This window comes from Eptatretus burgeri, chromosome 14 (genome assembly GCF_056783735.1).
Source record: "Eptatretus burgeri isolate ZD-2024b chromosome 14, Ebu_testis_v1, whole genome shotgun sequence".
NCBI classification, from domain to species: domain Eukaryota; kingdom Metazoa; phylum Chordata; class Myxini; order Myxiniformes; family Myxinidae; genus Eptatretus; species Eptatretus burgeri.
In genome coordinates this window covers 55,807,866-55,826,833 of record NC_140974.1, presented here as the reverse complement: position 1 = coordinate 55,826,833, position 18,968 = coordinate 55,807,866, and the positions used below count along the sequence as shown (strand labels likewise).

The 18,968-nt window shown below is 45.4% G+C and overlaps 1 protein-coding gene across 2 annotated transcripts in view; it reads right to left on the bottom strand.

Annotated features, from left to right (window-relative positions):
* LOC147013248 (adhesion G protein-coupled receptor F3-like) overlaps positions 1–7,546 on the bottom strand; it is a 156,025-nt gene extending 148,479 nt beyond the window's left edge. Inside the window, exons 1-2 of one of the 2 annotated variants that reach the window (XM_085854927.1) lie at positions 7,402–7,546; positions 5,840–5,980 (exon numbers count right to left, since the gene is read on the bottom strand). In XM_085854927.1, coding sequence (XP_085711053.1) covers positions 5,840–5,923 — 84 coding nt within the window. In that variant the 5' untranslated portion in view covers positions 5,924–5,980; positions 7,402–7,546. Of the gene's footprint in view, positions 1–5,839; positions 5,981–7,401 lie in introns of those variants that run through there. The other variant, XM_085854928.1, reaches the window with a different exon arrangement.
* Positions 7,547–18,968: the final 11,422 nt, after the last annotated feature.

The window sequence follows — 18,968 nt, the reverse complement described above, 5'->3', positions numbered from 1 at the left end:
ACGACACCCAAGAAGCGACAAATTCTTAGTCTCATAATATCCTCGTTGACCGGTGTTACCTCAATTATCAAGGGAGCAGCTTATTGGACACAGCTACAGCATGTCCTTGGGCATAGTAACCACCAGGGCAACTAGACTAATAGTAGGTGTAACCACCCACCATCATCTCACCACTATCCAGTCTCCAAACCTCAGAGAGTGCTGCAATACCTATGCTCAAATGCTTGAGCTCAGATGATAACAGAGACAGGTGATCATCCTCTCTTAGAGAAAGGACATTCCAGGCACCAACATGAAGGGACTGCTTCAGGTTAACCCAAGGAGACCGCCGTCTGGCGGATGACACCTCAGCACCACCCCGGCACACACTACTGAACCGGACTTCCGGTTCCGGTTTTGGAGCAGCGAGAGGTCTCCTTCGGGGCTCCCTGCTGATGTTCTCAAAGCTAAGTTTCCGGTTGTTATTTGTCCCGTTTTAACTGTTTAATTTTCTCACCTACATGTTACTGTGTGTTGCTAGTTCGGTTTTGTTTCAAAAATCGTGCTATTTTGTGAGTATTTTTGTCGACGTTCTTACCTGGTGCTTGAGGCCTAGGCCTAGGCTTGAGGCCTACCGGTTCCACTCGGTGTTCGATCGTTTTTTTTTTTTTGTTTGTTTGTTTTTTCTCCCCATTACCTTCAATTTCTATCCTCCCCATTACCTTCAATTTTGATCCTCTCTCACACATGTGGTACTCTTTACTGTTTCACAATGCACTACTCTTCTGCTATTTTAACAGACTGCTCTCATTTCGACCTCTCCTTCATTCCTTGCCTAAAAAATCCAACTATTACAGCGCTTCTTCTCTCCATGCTCTGAATTCGCCTTCATTGCATCCATCAAGAATTGTGTTAAATCGCATCTCTGACCTAAAACGTTTAAAAACCACAGTTTGCCATGGATGCTCGCTTTCCATCAACCATTCTTTTTTTCCAACTTCAGTGCCAACTCACCCCCCTCACCCCTCACTCTCACTCTCAAAGCAACCATCCCACTCTTCTCCCTCCAAGCCTCCCTCTCACCTCTCTCAAAAATTCCCCCTCACCTTTCTCCCACCTTTCATCCCCCCTCACTCTTCCTTCTCAAAGTTGCCCCCCCTCTCATCCACCAACCTGCCTCCTTCCACTGCCCTCTCACCTCCATCTCTTCACTCCACCTCCTTAAATCCTCAACTGCCTTCTTCCTTGTCTCTTGTCCCCCCTCTCCCCCGGCACCACAGAACCTTTTCTCCTCCTCATTCGGCCCCCTCCCCTCGCTATTCTGCAATACCCCACACTCCTTCAGCAACCCTCCTTACCTGCCCCCCTCGTCCCTTGTCCTACCCTCCCCCTCCCCCTCCACCTCCTGCACCCAAAGCCTCCTCCCCTTCCTCTTCATTAAAAGTGTGGACCTCAAATATCCGGGGCCTTCGCTCAAACCTTTCAGATCTTTCCATACAGGTTGCCACTGACAAACCAGACATTATCTGCCTAACAGAAACTTTCCTCTCCCAAGACGTGGCTGACTCCCAAGTATCTCTCCCTGGTTACTGCCTCTTACGGTATGACAGACCTGAGCCTCGTCCTGGTGGAGGTGTTGCTCTCTTCATCAAAGACTCTATTCCTCACTCTCCATGCCCTGCTCTCACTCCCCCACACCCCCAGGAATACCTCTAGCTTCGGCTTCCCCTCCACTCCCACCTCATATTTATATGTGTACTGTACCGTCCACCGAACAGTGATGACTCCATCTACACCTCACTATCCGAAAACATGGACCATCTTCTATCTTCTCATCCAAACTCTCTCTTCCTCTTATGTGGTGACTTCAATTGTCATCACGCCAGTTGGCTAGGTGTGGGTACCTCTCTCACCTGCCATGGCACCTCAGCAACAGCTTTCTGCGACTCATTGGGACTGACTCAGTCAACTTCTTCCCGAATCGGTCAACTTCCCGACCCGGATCTCAACCAATGGTCCTCCATCTCTTCTGGATCTGATTTTGACAAATTTTCCTGACAATATCTGCTGCTCTTCCTTCGCTCCAATTGGTTCTTCTGACCACGTCCTTGTCAAAGTGGACATCTCTCTGGCTGTTATCAGAGAACCACCTCACCGCCGTCGAGTCTGGCATTTCACTCAAGCCGACTGGCAGGGTCTCCGAGCAGCCATCAAACTGACAGACTGGTCTCCTATCACTACTTTCTCAAACATCAACTCATCCTGGGATTTCTTTCAAAGAAACTTGCTCTCCCTCATGCACAGATTTATCCCCTCTCGTGTTCAGTTGTCTTACCCTTCCTCCCGCCCTTGGTTTACTGAAGCATGTGGCGAGGCAGTTGTCCTGAAACAACTTGCATTTGCCTCATGGAAAGCAAACCCAACTGAGGGCAATCTCAGTTCTTTCCACAAAGCTCGGAACAAGTGTGTATCTACCCTCAGGAGAGCCAGAAAACAACATCTTTCTCATCTCAAGTCTGAACTCTCAAACCTCTCTCCCTCCTCAAAATCCTGGTGGCGTTTAATCAAATCTATTTCTGGTGTATGTTCCCCCTCCATCCCCTCCCTTACCTCAAATGGCTGCACTGCTGATTCCACACGTGATAAAGCTGAATGTCTAAACTCGGTGTTTGCAGCTAAATCTTGTGTCCTAAACCCATCACTATCTCTACCCACTTTACCCAGTCGCACCCAACTGTCCCTGGACTCTGTATCCTTTTCTCCTGACAAGGTGGAGAGCTTGCTTTCAAACCTCGAGTCAGATTCTGCAACCGGTCCAGACGGCATCAGCCCACGTGTCCTCAAAGCCTGCTCTTCTGCTCTTGCTCACCCTCTCTGTTCTATTCACCCTCTCATTTGCCCAAGGTCATCTGCCATCTGCTTGGAAATCTGCTAACATCACTGCCCTGCATAAAAAAGGTGCAAAAACAGATCCCTATAACTACAGACCAATCAGCCTTCTCCCAATCATCAGCAAGGTGATGGAATCCATCATCGCTTCAGACATGAAATCCTTCCTCTTCTCCAATGGCTTGATTTCAAATCATCAATTTGGTTTCAGACCAGGTCACTCTACCCTGGATATGCTGCTTCTGCTCTCCCATCAATGGATGGAGGTCCTCAATGCCAGACAGGAAATCCGAGCCGTATCCCTGGACATATCACGTGCTTTTGACACAGTCTGGCACCCTGCCCTACTCACCAAACTCTCTTCCCATGGTATTCAAGGCCATCTCCACTCATGGCTCGCAGACTTCCTCTCCTGTCGCAGTCAACGTGTGGCCCTAAATGGAGTTCTTTCATCCCCTCTTCCTGTGCAGGCTGGAGTTCCTCAAGGTAGCGTTCTGGGCCCTGTTCTTTTCTGGTTTTCATCAATGATCTCTCGGACTCTCTGGAAAATCCTCTATTTCTCTTTGCCAACGACTCCACCCTCTGCCGTACCATCTGTCATCCCTCAGACCGGCAAGCAGCAGCTTCTTCGCTCACTGCAGATCTGGATAAAATCACAAACTGGTCCAACACGTGGAACATGTCTTTCAATCCAGACAAATCTCACACTCTCACTATGTCTCTTCGAAAGGACCGTTTACAAAATCCCCCCATCCACTTTCTCAACAATCCTCTGGAAGAAGTCTTTTTCTTTCAAGCTTCTAGGTCTCACTATCTGCCATGACCTTCCCTGGGAAAGTCACATTTTCAACCTCGCCTCAAAAGCCAGTCGCCGACTGGGAATCCTCCGTCGTGCTAAGTCCTTCCTCGGCCCTCTTGAGCTCCTGACCACTTACAAAGCTTTTGTCCGTAGCCTTATGGAGTACTGCTCTCCCTCTGGGCTGGTGCTCCTGCCTCCCACCTTTCTCGGCTTCACGCTGTCGAAACCAGGGCATTTAAGATCATCGGCATCTCCCGCAATGAAGCTGAGTCTTTGGGCCTCTCACTCAATCACCGCAGGTTGGTCGGTGGTCTTTCTGTCTTCTACCGACTCCTCTCCAGCCTTGCCCCCTGCTCTCTCTGCGATTTGTCCCCACCACATTTCCACAGGGCGCTCAAGGTCTGCCAACAACCCCCTTCTGGTAAAACTACCAAAATCACGAATCACTGCTCATCTTCACTCTTTCATTCCTCTTTTTTCCCGCCTTTGGAATAAACTTCCTCACTCTATTCTTTCCCATTCTTCCCTCCAGGCTTTCAAAACAGCTGTTCACCACCACCTCTTATCTTCCCCCATCCAAATCCTTGATCTTTTCTACCCCCGATAATCCACCCAAGCCCACTTCCTTCATTTCTCCTGCTTTCCTTCCTGAAAGTCCCTGAAACGTCCATCTTCTCTTCGCCATGTTCCCCATCCCATCCCCATCCCTCTCCCTTCCACAGTTCACCTAATGTGTCTGTTCCCCACTGTTTTGTCCCTTCCACTCCCGCCCCTCTTGTCTCATGCCTCCTTGCTGTGAGTTGTGTGTTAGCTCTCATACGAGCCTCGACCAAGGTATACAAAAAAAACAAAAAAAAAACTGCAATTTGACCCTGGAGGTTTACCCCATGGTTTTCCTCCTATTATCAAGGAATGTGGGTCTCGTAGGCTTCACCCCAATCCCGTCATCCGGTGAGCTGCCCTGTGGAGGGCAGCAGCACAGGAGGTACTCCCACGGAGTGGGTTTTCAGATTTTGTGGGTTTTACGGAATGAAGTGTTTTATTGTGGACGGAGTGCAAATCCAAGGGTACGGAGATACGAGGAGGAATGCCATCTCATCCATGAACCTTGTTCGCATCCAGTGAAGGAAGTACTTTATTGACTTGAAAAAAAATGAGATTGTATTGAGCGGAGTAAGATTGATAATGGGTGCATCGGGAGTGTTGGAATATTAGAGTCATGCAATATGGAATTGGACGAGAAAATAATTGCTTTGTCAGTGAGACAGCTACAGTATCGTTGGATCGGAAAAGCGAAGGAACGGTAATGCGACAGTTGGAGATCCTTTTGGCTAAAGAGCAGAAAGACTAATATGTGAAAGAAGAGGAGAGGTCGTCACCACTGCCTTTGGATACAGGAATGCTTCACCTAATGAATAACATATTTGCAATGATTGCTAGTAGTGATGAAGGCTGAATGTGAGACAGAGGAAGAAAACTTTTTCCAAGTCCGATATGCTCCATCCTTTGCATGAATGGCCACAGAAGAGGAATGGTTGAACCACGATTTAGAAGAAGAGATAGCATTCAAAGAGAAGGGATATAAGCCTCCATTCCTGCAACAGTAACTTCAGCCATACATTCTACAGACAGAGGTATCATATGAGAAGAAGCAGTAATCCTCCCAAGGAAAGCCAAAATATAATTTCTGTAAGCCAGTCCAGTCAGTGCTAATAAAGTGCCAATACTGGCTTTCAGAGAGCAGGCAGAAGAGGTTGAGTGGTAAGTAAAGAGACATTTACAAGAATGTGGTCAGAGGAACCAATTGGGAGTGAAATGGTGTACCGATGACGCAAAGGACTGGAGATGATAAACAGGTCCAGAGTGTTGGGAGAGTGGTTGCCAATTAATCACATTCATTATTTAATCATTTCTATTTCATTGAGATCCCTTCTATCGTTTTAAAAACAAGCAAACAAATTCATGAAATGTTTCTTGTAAACCTTTCATCGTGGGTGTTCACGAGGTATGAACTTTTATTGGTAGTTGCACAGGGAGACATTTTGGCACGAGCATGATTGACCGATTAACTTTTTTCCCATGTTTGAAGTTATCTGTGAGATTTATGGCCACAAGTGTGCAACGATTGTTACATTAGTTTCCCCATTGATATCAGCAGCATGCCACCCTCACCTGCAATGCTTGGGCATGTGTCCAGTTGAAACCTGAAGCCAGAAACACCAGGCCACACAAGGGCACCAGGCAGCCCTTATGCATCGTGCTCTTGACCAAGCGAAGCAGATGCGGAGTTTCACTTGGCCAAGCAAGAAAGTTCTGCCAAGAAAGGGATATTAAAAACACTTCTGATGGACATGCATGAGTACATTTTAAGTGCGTTTGAACCACTTGACATTGTTTTCTTCTACATTCCTGCTTTCTTTTCTCACCAGTGGTAGTCCAACCCCACAATTAATCTTCAACCATCTTTCAGGTTAATATCCACCTCAGTGTGTGCAATTTTTTTTCCTGTGGAAATTCCTGGAAACTTTTGGTGAAACTCCTGGAAAATCCAGGCTAATTGTTCACCTCCACTCATTTGTTCCTCTTTCCAAAGGTTGGTGTTGGTTTAGTGCTTAGGGTGGTTGGCTTAGGATCTTAGGGTAATTAGTTCAAGCTCTGTTGGTTACTGAATTAACACCAAGTGGGGTTAATTCAGTGCGTCATCCTTTTGATGTTGGTGAAATGAGTACCAGTGTATTGGTAGAGGGGCACAGCAGCTGTGGCATAGTTGTGTCCAAACAAAATGATGGCTACCCAGCACCCAAGCTGTCATATTCATATAGAAGTTCCTCTTTTCTCTCACCAGTAGAACCAACTTTTTCAGTCTGTTCAATCTCAGTCAAGATAGCTGTTCACCTCCTCAGGTCACTTCTCATCCATCTTCACATCATCTCTCGCATCGTTAACCCTCACCAAGCCCACCTGTTCCTCTCTATGTGATTGTCTTTTCTTCCATCTTCCTTCACACCACCTTCCCTTTTATTTGTTCCATTGCTCTTTCATCTCCAGTTTTCCCTTCTACTTTTTTTCAACCCCCTTAATTTGTTGTGCTTAAGTTTGTATCTCACTTGTTTACTCTCTGTCTTCCCCTCTCCCTTTACTCCCTCATTCTTCCCCTCAACCATTCTTCTTCCAAATGTCTATGTGTAGTATGTTCCTTCCTTTCCACTTGTTTTCCTTTCCTTTATTTTGGTTAGTGGGTACGAGTGCCACAATACCATAAAGTAGGTAAAAATATGTGGTTAAAAACATTTATCATCAGTAAATATATCACGTTTAAATCTGGAATTGCAGAATCATGGTCACCATTGCTCAGATCCAATGGGAACATCAACCAGGCCGATCTCGTTCATCCTGTTCTGTTCTGTTCTGTGTTCTCGCTCTTCCATGAGCCTTGACTGTATGCAAGTTTGCAAGTAATTTCGGTCTTTAACAAGATTGCCATGTTTCCCCAACATTAGTATCTCATGATACAATTGACAACACAAATTCATTGAAGCTTCTCCACATCGTGGAAAGAAGTCGCTTTACAGCCTTTCAACGTTTATATTGAGTGCAACACTCGAACGGATGATTGATATATGATCTCATCATTAACAATATGATGATATCAAGTTGGATTTTAAAACTTATTTTCAGTAAATGTGTATTTCACTTTCGTTTTGAAAACAAATGACACCGATTGGAACACTTACCCAGATCTCCGTTGAGTTTGAAGTTGTCTCTTCACTCCGCGGCTGGTTTCTGAGCTTCTGTTCGAAGCGAAAGACTAATGGTAAAAATATGCAAACATTGTTCCTCCCCTACTGTGTGTGATGTTTCTACGCAAGTTCATATTTCTTGTTCTTCCACTTTGTCATAAGATCTCCCCCCACCCCGTCCCTTTCCCAGCATTGTTTCATTCTCCAGTATAGCTGCAGCTCAGGTCATTAAATTGCTTCTGAATGCTCAGGATGCAAAGAATAAGGAAAATGAAAAACCACACAGGCACAGATTCTACTTCTATGGGCGATTCCAATTATGTTGAGAGTTTTGGAATTGATTATGTCGAGGAGAGACAAGTATAAGGTGGGGCATCAGCCGACAGAGAGCAGTCAGTACTCCTTTGAGTTGCTCTCGAGGACATTATTCGACAATGGAAAAAATTGACGTATACCGTATACCGTATACCATACAGTATCTTGCAAAAAGTATGCCATTCAAACCTGGAATCTGAGAATCATGATCAGCATGCTCAGATACAGTAGGTAAAGCCTCGTGTTGGCTTAGTGGCTCGGGTGGATTGCTTGGGATCTTAAGGTCCTGAGTTTGAGCCCTGTTTGCCACTGAATTAACACCAGGTGTGGTTGATTCAGCCTGTCATCCTTCTGAGGTTGGCGAAATGAGTACCAGTGTACTGGTATCGGGGCACAACATCAGCAGCACAGCACAGCTGTGCCCCAACAAAATGATAGCTGCCATATGCAATATATGCCTTGTGTTTGGCTTAATGGCTTGAGTGGTGGGCTTGGGATCCGAGGGTCCTGAGTTCAAATCCCGCTTGGATGTTGAATTAATTCGAGGTGTGGTTAAGCTTATGAGTACTTAACCAAAATGAGTACCAGCTTGCTGGGATGATTGAGCCGTTCGAGTATCCAGTGTCGGAGTGGCGACCCGTCCAGGATTGTGCCCAACAGCCCAAGAGACTGCTTAGGCAGCACCAACGCTTTGCACAGAGTCTGGTCCCAATGGATGGATGGCTGGATATGCAAGAAGAAGGATAAGAAGAAGATGCAGTCAGAGCAACAAACAGGCTCATCTTCAGTTTAGCAATTCAAGAATAATAATAATTGTATGAACATGTAAAAAGGTCATTCAGTCCATGCAGCCAATGTCACACAACCATAAATCAGGAGATTCATTCATAAACTTAGGATTAGGGGCAGATCCAGGAATTTCCAGAGGGGGTGGGAAGGGTTGGAGGTCCTTTCCCAGGAAATTTTGAGAAATTGATTGTCAGAAACGGCATTTCCTGCATTCTTGGAAGTTTTCTGCAGTTTGTTGCATTCTTCCCTGACCCAACAGTTTTGAAGATTTGCGATGACTAATGGGCCAAAGTGGCAAACTTGCTCAGCTGATCCGTAGTTGTTTGAACTTGCCGGAAAAAGGCTTGTGCACACCTGTAGTGTGAAATGATGGCATGTACCGACTGTGTGCTGGGCAAATCCTAGCACCGCCATCCGCCAAGGTTGGGAAGCTTATGGCAGCGGGTTCTCCCCACAAAAGAAATCAGACAGGACAGTGCAATGTGAATTATTTTATTACTCATAAGTGGTGCTATTTTGGAAAAGATGGCGCTTGTGTTTCCAAATGAAAATGTCACGCATCATGTGGGGATATGGGGAAAGTCATGGTTTATGTGGATGAGGGCCAGATATGCCATCTGACTTCCTCCCATGGAATCTCTTAGGTAGGTCTTTAGGTACTGCAGGCAAGAAAATGAGCGTTCAGCCTCACAGGAGCCTACAAGGAGGATGCATCCAATATGGAGTAGGATTTTGATCAATGGAAATTCGTCTCCATGTTATACCACACGGAAATAATTCTGCAGGTCTACCCTGTTGTCCCTCATCTGCATTTATTTTACAAGCCAATCCACACACATCATATCTAGTTGCTCAATGACGATTGGCACATGCAAAAGACAAACATTCCTGGTTATACTTCAGCTGAAGGGGCCAAGACCATCCGATATCCATAGGTTGTAAGACATGGGAACAGTGTGGAGGAAGAACGAACAGCACAATATTGTTTTCCTTGGCCCAGTTGATCAGGTCAATAGCTACGTGGCTTCTGTGACCATCATACAGGACAAGTATTGTGTCTGAAGCATCCTGACATTGTACATATTTAATGAAATAGTCCTGCATCAGCACCAACAGTTTTCCCCTGCATCAAATCTCGCACCATTTGCTGTCTGGGAAAAACAAAGAAAGGTGGTATCTGATTTTCTCTGTGCATTAACCACTCCACTATTGGTAACAGTCTTGCTTCTTTCAGCCGTGACAGCTTGTGGTTGATATCCTCTACCTGCAACAACATTAGGCAGCTTGTATTCTGTATTGATGCCCTTCTCATCTGCATTATAGATAAGCCGTGGTTTGTCCTTTCGATTGTATTTTGCTGGAATATGGTCCAGTTCATTGAAGTAGTTTGTTTCTGATTCTTCTGATGCACAACGTGCTCTAACAGCTCAGATAAACTTGATGGTTTCACTCTGCACAGCTCAGATAAACTTGATGGTTTCACTCTGCACAGCTCAGATAAACTTGATGGTTTCACTCTGCACAGCTCAGATAAACTTGATGGTTTCACTCTGCACAGCTCAGATAAACTTGATGGTTTCACTCTGCACAGCTCAGATAAACTTGATGGTTTCACCATGCACAGCTCAGATAAACTTGATGGTTTCACTGAGCACAGCTCAGATAAACTTGATGGTTTCACCATGCACAGCTCAGATAAACTTGATGGTTTCACTGTGCACAGCTCAGATAAACCTGATGGTTTCATTGTGCACAGCTCAGATAAACCTGATGGTTTCACTGTGCACAGCTCAGATAAACCTGATGGTTTCATTGTGCACAGCTCAGATAAACCTGATGGTTTCACTGTGCACAGCTCAGATAAACTTGGTTTTACCACGCACAGCTCGGATAAACATGATGGTTTCACCACGTGGGCAGCTCAGGCCATCTGTCCATGAAGTTGTAGAACCATTGCATGGTACTCGTCATCTTTCTGTCGCTTCCCGAGGTGAACAGTGTAATCTGTAGCCAGGGTCAATACCTCAGTCCTTGTGTAGCTATACTGTACTCACCTACTGCACCAAGATCTTTAACATGTGCTACCAGCTTAGAGTCTTCTCGCTGTGACAGAATATGTTCAGGACCAAATCTGGTGAAACCAACAGAAACTCTGCAATCAACTCTAAGGGTAGTCAATGGTAGTGCACACTGTCCAGATGCTCTATAAGCAGCAATACCATCTTCCTTTACGACCTGGTGTGCTCTCATAAGCGCAGAAGGTGAGTATGAGCGTCTTGGTGCCTGTTTTGAGAATGTGGTAAGCTGAAAATACAAATAAAAACAAACAACGGTTACATCAAATTCAGGTTTATAGATGTTTCACTTTTGGGTTTCCATAGATTTTCTCCATACACAAATGAGTGTTCTTGGTTACATGAAATGTCTGATGGATTTTTCAAGTTTTACGAGTAAGAAAAATAGGTAAGAGTAAAAAAACGATAACATATATATATATATATTATTTATATAGAAATGAACAGATTTTACCTTCACACGAAGCATGGTTCTCCAAAAAGTGGTGTAAAATGTGGAGCGATTAGTGATTAGTTTTATTGAATTTTATGAGATTGGAGATTAATAATAATCAGCGATGAGCTCGTGGACTCGTCCACCCGATAGTACGGAGCACCTGAGAGTACTTCCAGATTACTCACTATATACTCACACAGTGTACACACCCACATCACTGCTGACAACAATGTGGTGGGCCCTGCATCGATTGAGGTACTGTATATGCTGACAAAATGGAAATAAGAGCTGTTTTTTTTTTCCATAAAGTGGAGATAAAAATTATGGTGAAAATATCAGTTTGTGTAAAAGTGAAACGGAGACATGCGCAAAGTCCGAAGGGTGGGGGTGGGGGTGCGCACCGCCTGCACCACCTCCCCGGATGTGCCGCAAGTGCCACGGGTAGTGGGGGAAAGAGAGTGGCACTTGTATTTGTGGAAGAATTGCGTTGCTCAGCCAGTGGGTCACCCAGATATCTCAGATGACAGAATACTGGTATGGTTTACTAGACAACCTGTGTTTGGTTTCTGGTATGGCCCTTCAATTTTTTCCATATATATTTATGATGTTGGTTCTTTCCTGTTCATTCCTAATTATATTGAATATCGTAGAACACAAATCAGAACATGAACCTGCAGTTTGGCAGTATTTTGGCTCTGAATTTGGCAAATTGGATGGAATCCCACCCTGATCACGCATGCACACAGAGTAAGGTAACATTGCTTTACTCTGTCCACCTGTCTGGCATTGAAACGAAATTGAAAATCATTCCAAACAGGAAACTTACTGTTTTTTAGGATGTAATAAATGAGATAAAGAATAGGCACAAAATTGAATGTGTTAAATAAGGTGGTGTAAAAGCTAGTCAGGTCAGGTTCGATCTGTGACCTGCTACAGGTACCATGTAAACCTGTACTAACCTGTTCCATGGTCGGGTTGTCGGCGACTAAACCGTCTCCCCCACCAGGTTTTCTGGTGAGGAGGGTGTTTGGATATGGACACCCAGCAGGATCAAAAACAAAACCTGTCAAAGGGCGGAGGAGCTCCTTGTGAGCCAACGGCCATCCATATCTAGTGCCCAACTGTGTCTGCGGACGTCCTCCTGCAGTTGGGTTACTTCTTATTAGGAGGTTGGTGGCAGGATTTGCACTCCAGCCACCGTAAAACGCTTCATTCCGCAAAACGCAAAAACGCAAAAAAATCTGAAAACCCACTCCGTGGGAGTACCTCCTGTGCAGCTTCCCTTCGCAGGGCAGCTCACCGGATGATGGGATTGGGGCAAAGCCTTCGGGACCCCCAATCTTTGATAGGAGGGAAACCACGGGGTAACATCCCTGGGTCAGATTGCGGGAGAGTGTGTCGGAGTGGTGCTGAGGTGTCGTCCACCAGACAGCGGTCTCCTTGGGTTAACCTGAGGCGGTCCCTTCGGGTGGGTGCCTGGAATGTCCTATCCCTAAGAGAGGATGATCACCTGTCTCTGTTATCATCTGAGCTCAAGCGTTTGGACATCGGGATTGCAGCTCTCTCTGAGGTTCGGAGACTGGATTGCGGCGAGATAATGGTGGGTGGTTACACCTACTATTGTTCTGGTCGCTCTGATGGTTACCATACCCAAGGAGTTGCTGTAGCTGTGTCCAATAAGCTGACCCCAATGATAATTGAGGTAACACCGGTCAACGAGCGTATTATGAGATTAAGGATTCGTCACTCCTTAGGTGTCATTTCCCTGGTCTCTATTTATGCTCCGACTGAGGCGAGTGACCTCACCGTGAAGGACACATTCTACGCCACACTCGAGTCGGTGGTTGATCAGTGCCCCAGACGAGATACACTTCTAGTCTTGGGGGATTTCAATGCATCGACTGGAACTGATAGGGACGGTTATGAGGTGTGTGTTGGTCCCCATGGGTCAGGAACTATGAACCAGAATAGCACTAAGTTCCTTGACTTTGCAAGAAGTCATGGACTTAGGGTGGCTGGTTCATGGTTTCAGCGCCCGCAAGCTCATCGCTGGACTTGGTATTCCAACGCTGGCGGTGTGGCAAAGGAGATTGACCATGTCCTCATTGACGGTCGTTGGAGGATGATCCAGAACTGCAGGGTCTACCGGAGTGCTCAGTTCCTCAATACTGACCACAGGCTTGTTGTAGCAACTCTAAAGCTGCACCTTAAATCCTGGAGAATGGTACCATCCCAGCCTAGGCTGGATGTTGCCAAGCTCAGGGATGAGAGAGTAGCTGAGGAGTTTGCGAACAGGCTGAGTGGACACTTGGGGGGTCTGGGTGCTTTGGGGGCTCCTGAAGAGTTGTGGAGCACCTTCAAGACCACCGTCCTTGATGTTGCCGGTGGATGCCTTGGAGTTCACCGCAGGGCAAAGAAGAATTTTGTCTCTCAAGTGACACTGGATACCATTGACCAGAGTCGCAGGGCCAGGCTGAATGGCAGAGCTGAGCTGTTCAGGGAGCTGAGGCGTAAAACTGTACGTGCACTGAGGGTGGACAAGGAGGCCTATGTGCGAGGAATCTGTGAGGGGGTAGAGCATCACCTGTGGACAGGTGATTCTCGTCCCGCTTACAGGGGAATTCGCGCATTACGTTCATCCAAGCCCATCCCTCGGAGCACTGCAGTTCGAGCAGAGAGTGGTAGGCTCTTGACAGAGGAGTCTGAAGTGAAGGCCCGCTGGGCCGGTTACTTTGAGCGGTTGTACCAGGCTGATCCCCCAGCTGTCGAGTTGGACGTCAAGGGTGTTACAATCCCTGCTGCTGACCCTCGGAATCAACTGTGGTCCACCATCGCTTGTGGAAACACGGGCTGCGGTGAACCAGTTGAAACGGGGCAAAGCTCCAGGGATCTGTGGCATCCATGCCGAACTTCTCAAGGCTGGTGGAAATGCTGCACTCTGCCGTTGCATGCAGTTTTGTGCTCTGCCTGGAACACAGGCATCATCCCAACTGACTGGAAGAGGGGCCTTGTTGTCCCTCTCTGGAAAGGGAAGGGTGATCGCCAAGACTGCAACAACTACCGAGGGGTGACGCTGCTCTCAGTGCCGGGCAAGGTCTTTGCTCGGATAATTCTTGATAGGGTTCGCCACCATCTGCTTGAGCACCAGCGTCCAGAGCAGTCAGGCTTTACACCAAAGAGGTCAACGATTGACCGTATCCTTGCACTTCGTGTCCTCACCGAACGCAGACGAGAGTTTCGCCAGGGGCTGCTTGCAGCCTATGTTGATCTCTGTAAAGCGTTCGATTCAGTGAATCGGGATGTCCTCTGGAGGATTCTTGGTCTTCGTGGGGTGCCACCGAAACTGATCGATCTGATGTCTGAACTCTACTCTGGTACTGAGAGTGCTGTGAAGTGTGGTGGTACCGCCTCTGACTTATTTCCAGTTGTTACTGGAGTTCGTCAGGGATGTGTACTTGCCCCCACACTTTTCAGCACTTGTATGGACTGGATTTAGGGAGGATGTCGGAGAGATCAAGTTGCGGTGCATCGTTTGGGAATGTCAAGATCTCGGACCTTGATTTTGCAGATGATGCAGTCATCTTTGCGGAGACTTTAGACATCCTCTTGGGGGCCCTCGAGGTGCTGAATGAGGAGTCGGAGCCGTTGGGATTACGGATTTCTTGTGTCAAAACAAAGATCCAGGCTTTCGGTGACATCTTGGATGCTGCTGTCCTGTCTGTGTCTGTTTGTGGTGAGGATGTTGAGGTCGTGGATAGATTCACTTACCTTGGCAGTGATATTCATGTCTCCGCAGGTTGTGAGCCGGAGGTCAATAGACGTCTGGGTCGGGCCTGGGGAGTCATGGATTCACTGGATCATGGGGTGTGGCGCTGCCGGTACCTGTGCGGGAGGACGAAAGTCCGAGTCTTCAGGTCCTTGGTACTTCCAGTCTTGCTCTATGGGTGCGAGACTTGGACTTTGACCAAGGATCTGAGACGGAGACTTAATTCCTTTGGTACCAGGTCTCTTCGGTGAATCCTTGGCTATCGCTGGTCGGATTTTGTGTCCAACGAGCGGTTGCTGAGAGAGACTCGGATGAGATTTGTTACCTGCATAGTCCGTGAGCGTCAGCTGCGGCTGTATGGACATGTGGCTCGTTTTCCTGACGCTGATCCTGCTCACCAGATTCTCTCAGCGAGGGAGTCTCATGAGTGGAGGAGGCCAGTGGGCCGACCACGTGTCTCATGGTTGCAGCAGGTTGACCATCATCTCAAGGAGATGGGGATGGGCCTGGCATCTGCCTGGGGGGATGGCCAGACGGAGGCCCCTGGAGTACCGGCGGAAAGTGGACGCAGCGACGCGCTGTTCTGGCACATGCTCCCATACCTGACCTGAAAAGCTAGTGTATCAACGGCAGTAAACTTTCAATTTTTTTTTTTTTTAACAGTCTTTAAAACTTTCATTTTACTTCAAATTAATTACATACTTGAATGCTGTAGAATGTAAATCGCCTTGCTGGAACATCCAAACACCTCCAGTTTAGCAGTACTTGGACAATATATTACATCATTTCGACCAATCAAAATTTCTGTTCACTCTCTCAGCGTTAGGGAATATCGAGATTCGGACAAAATCATGGCTCATAGAAATATAGATCGTGTTCAGAAACGCAAAGTAAGAGTTGAAAAGACCCTTCCAATGTTCTTTTTCTCAAGACTACACGTGATAAGGTGTTCAATAATAATAATAATAATAAAATTTGCTGTTGTTTTCGACAAGTTTCGTTCGAGTACAAAGCGGACGCGGACGGGCTTTGCATTTTGGGACGCTTTCTAGTTCTTTGTGCTTCCTGGTCTGGTTGCATTTACACATTTTATTAAACTTTATATTTGACTTTTCATCCTCGTGGATGTAGACTATATTTCTTCTCCCTGTGCAAATAAATTACCAGTGAGAATGTGTGATTTGCAACTCTCGGCACGTGTAACCAAACTGAGAATTATCACATTCCCCAAGAGACCATTCAGCCAGTTCAAGTTTAAATTCAAGTCTCCACATTCAGGCTATCCTGCAGAGTGCAAACTCTGGCATCACCAAGTTTGAGTCTGAATTTATTTATTTTATGTTCAAAACACATGTGCACAGACGTTATAAACTACTTTTACCTATTAACATCATCGAATAATAGTGCTATATTTTATTATAAACTCCATCTTTCTGAAACAACTGCAGTGGCAAAACAAAAAAAGTCGAATTTTTGCAACACAATCTTTACAAAGGCCGAATAGCATTGTCATTGTGCCACTTGGCTTTCAAAATAATCCTTGAGTTCAAACCTGAGCCACACATGTTCAAATAGAGAAAAATAGGGGCAATACCCTGGGGTGCTCACCTGATAGAATAATGATTCTGAGAAGGAAGTCAATGTGGGACAGAGTCAGCAAATACCTATTTTGGGGGCAACCTCCCTCCTCCATAAACCACCTAAGACCCCGATTTTTAAAAATAGCATGAGCAAACTTTGGAACATCACAGGTGATGAAGGTTGTGGTTAAGTTTCATCATAATTGTCTTTGTAGTTTCTGAGAAGAAAACAAATACCTATTTTTTTTGGGGGGGGGGCAATCCTTGGTAGACCCCCTTTGGTACATACCTGTTGATGAAGGTTATGGCCAAGTTTCATCGAAATCGTATGTGCAGTTTCAGAGAAGAAGTTACAAGTGTTTGTGGACAGACGAACAGACAGACTGACAGACGGACGACGCTCCATCCCATGAGCTCCCCAGAACTACATTCCAGGTGAGCTAAAAATGGGGTATTATATCAGCCCTGTCAGAGCTGCCCTCGGTGAGACTTGTCTTATCTTATCTTATCCTCTTTGCATCGAAGACTTTGTAATGAAAATGAGGCATGACCTTATGCAGACCGGATTCTAAGTCGAGAACATGTTGGAAGTTTGTGAACTAGACTCTCAGTTCTTGCTCTGCTCATGTCTGCTCTTAATGAAGTCCAACTAAAACTACAATTGGTGAGAGTTCCTTGAAGTATTTCTGTGTGTGCGCACATGCATGCCATTTCTAGACTGGTTTGACTGGTTTAGTTGAAGCATGGTAGAACTTTGTCGGGGTTTGTTTTTCTGAAGAAGGATTATTAATGTCGAAATACCGTGTCCCCATGGTTAAGGTGTGTTGAAATCATACTTCCACTCTACCCTCTCAGATTCAGATCTGAAAGGAGGAGCAAGTGCTCCAGTGCCACCACCTCCCATCACTGTCCCTTTCCTCCCTGTACCAGCTTCAAATGCACATGTTTAGTGATCTATGTTTAATAATATTTCATTGTGAGGATGGGAAATTTTCCAGATGTAGGTGTCATATTTAAGAGCTATTCTCACAGAATAATTGCGGTGCCACTGTGTCAAGGAGTTAAGTTGATTGTTCACGTCAATGCCAATCATGGCATCAGTAACAAAGTAAACCATAAATTAACAACTCCATGTTTTGTTTTCTTTTTTATCAAGAAGCAAAATATGTAAATGAGCTCCTTATTACAGCCTTTTCAATTTTCAGGCTCACTGCTGGGGCGTTCCATGTCAAGTGCGCACATTTTTCAGCGAAATTTTGACACATCATCTCAGATTTCACTCTTTTTGTGCAAGTGTTTGTATCTACGGTAAAACATTATGTGTCAATTTTATGTGTCAAGACCTGGGGGCCCATCGGGGCGCATTTTAGGCCCCCCCCCTAAATTTGGGCACCCCCGGTTGACCCACAATCTTCCAGTGGCCATATCACAGGTTGTAGTGGTCCGACTTGGATGATCTTGGAATCAAAATGCTCGTAAAAGCGAGATATTTCGAATCGCTAAAGTAAAATCACTCCGAAACAGTAATTCAAAAAGTTATAGTCTGGGGCGCCCTTTGACCTTGGGCCCACGCCCCCCAGCCAAACCGATGATCCCAATTTTTTCGTGTGAGAATACCCCTTCAAATACTCCAACACCTCAGCATAAATTAAAATGGGATCTCAATGGGTTCAAGTGTGATGATGGTTTTATTGTTCGGGGTCCACATATCACGAATTCTTGATTCGACATTGGGAGACATTTGCCGTCATCGTTCCAATGACATCACCTGCTGGCAGGCGAGTTCATGTCTGAAATTGACAATCATCATCTCTGGACTATTATATATATATATATATATATGTATGTATATATATATATATATATATATATATATATATATATATATATATATATATATATATATATATATATATATATATATATACAAATATATATAAATGTATTTTGCATCATTTGCGAAAAAATATTCTGCCGATTGTGTCTATTGATTTTTAAGTGTACATTTTTTGTATAACCATCATCGAATTAAGTTATAAATGGGCTAATCTCAGTTTTTGCATATTTTGCAGTAAGCATGGCGACTGAAGATCGAAAGGAGTTCTGAAAATACTGTTGCGATCCGTTCAGCTGCCATAAAACGAAACAACGAAAAGATCTTCGCAATGTGTCAAATGATATGTTGATGAAATTTTCTTCAAAGGTGAAAAAAAGATGACAGACTTTGTACTTCGTGCAGAAAAAAAACTTTCTCAGTTGTCACCAGAGCATATTGAAGAATCATCTTCGACCAGTTCGAAATATCATCAGAAGGTACTATCAAAGGCATTGCAGAATCTATTTCGACAGATGAGGACGAGGAGGTTTTTGAGCGAGAAGCAGAAGTTGACCTATTAAACAAGTCGTTATCGATGATAGGCGAAATCCCATTCGACAAACGAAAGGCGGAAAGGAACCCAGGGTACGTTCCTGAAAAGTGAAGTAAAGTGGAAGATTCTGTGCGAAAGAAATTAGAACTAGTTGCTGGACCAAGCACTGCGGAGAAAACACAAAATACAGTGTCAAAATGTGATGAAAACTCCATGCCAGAGGTGATCAAA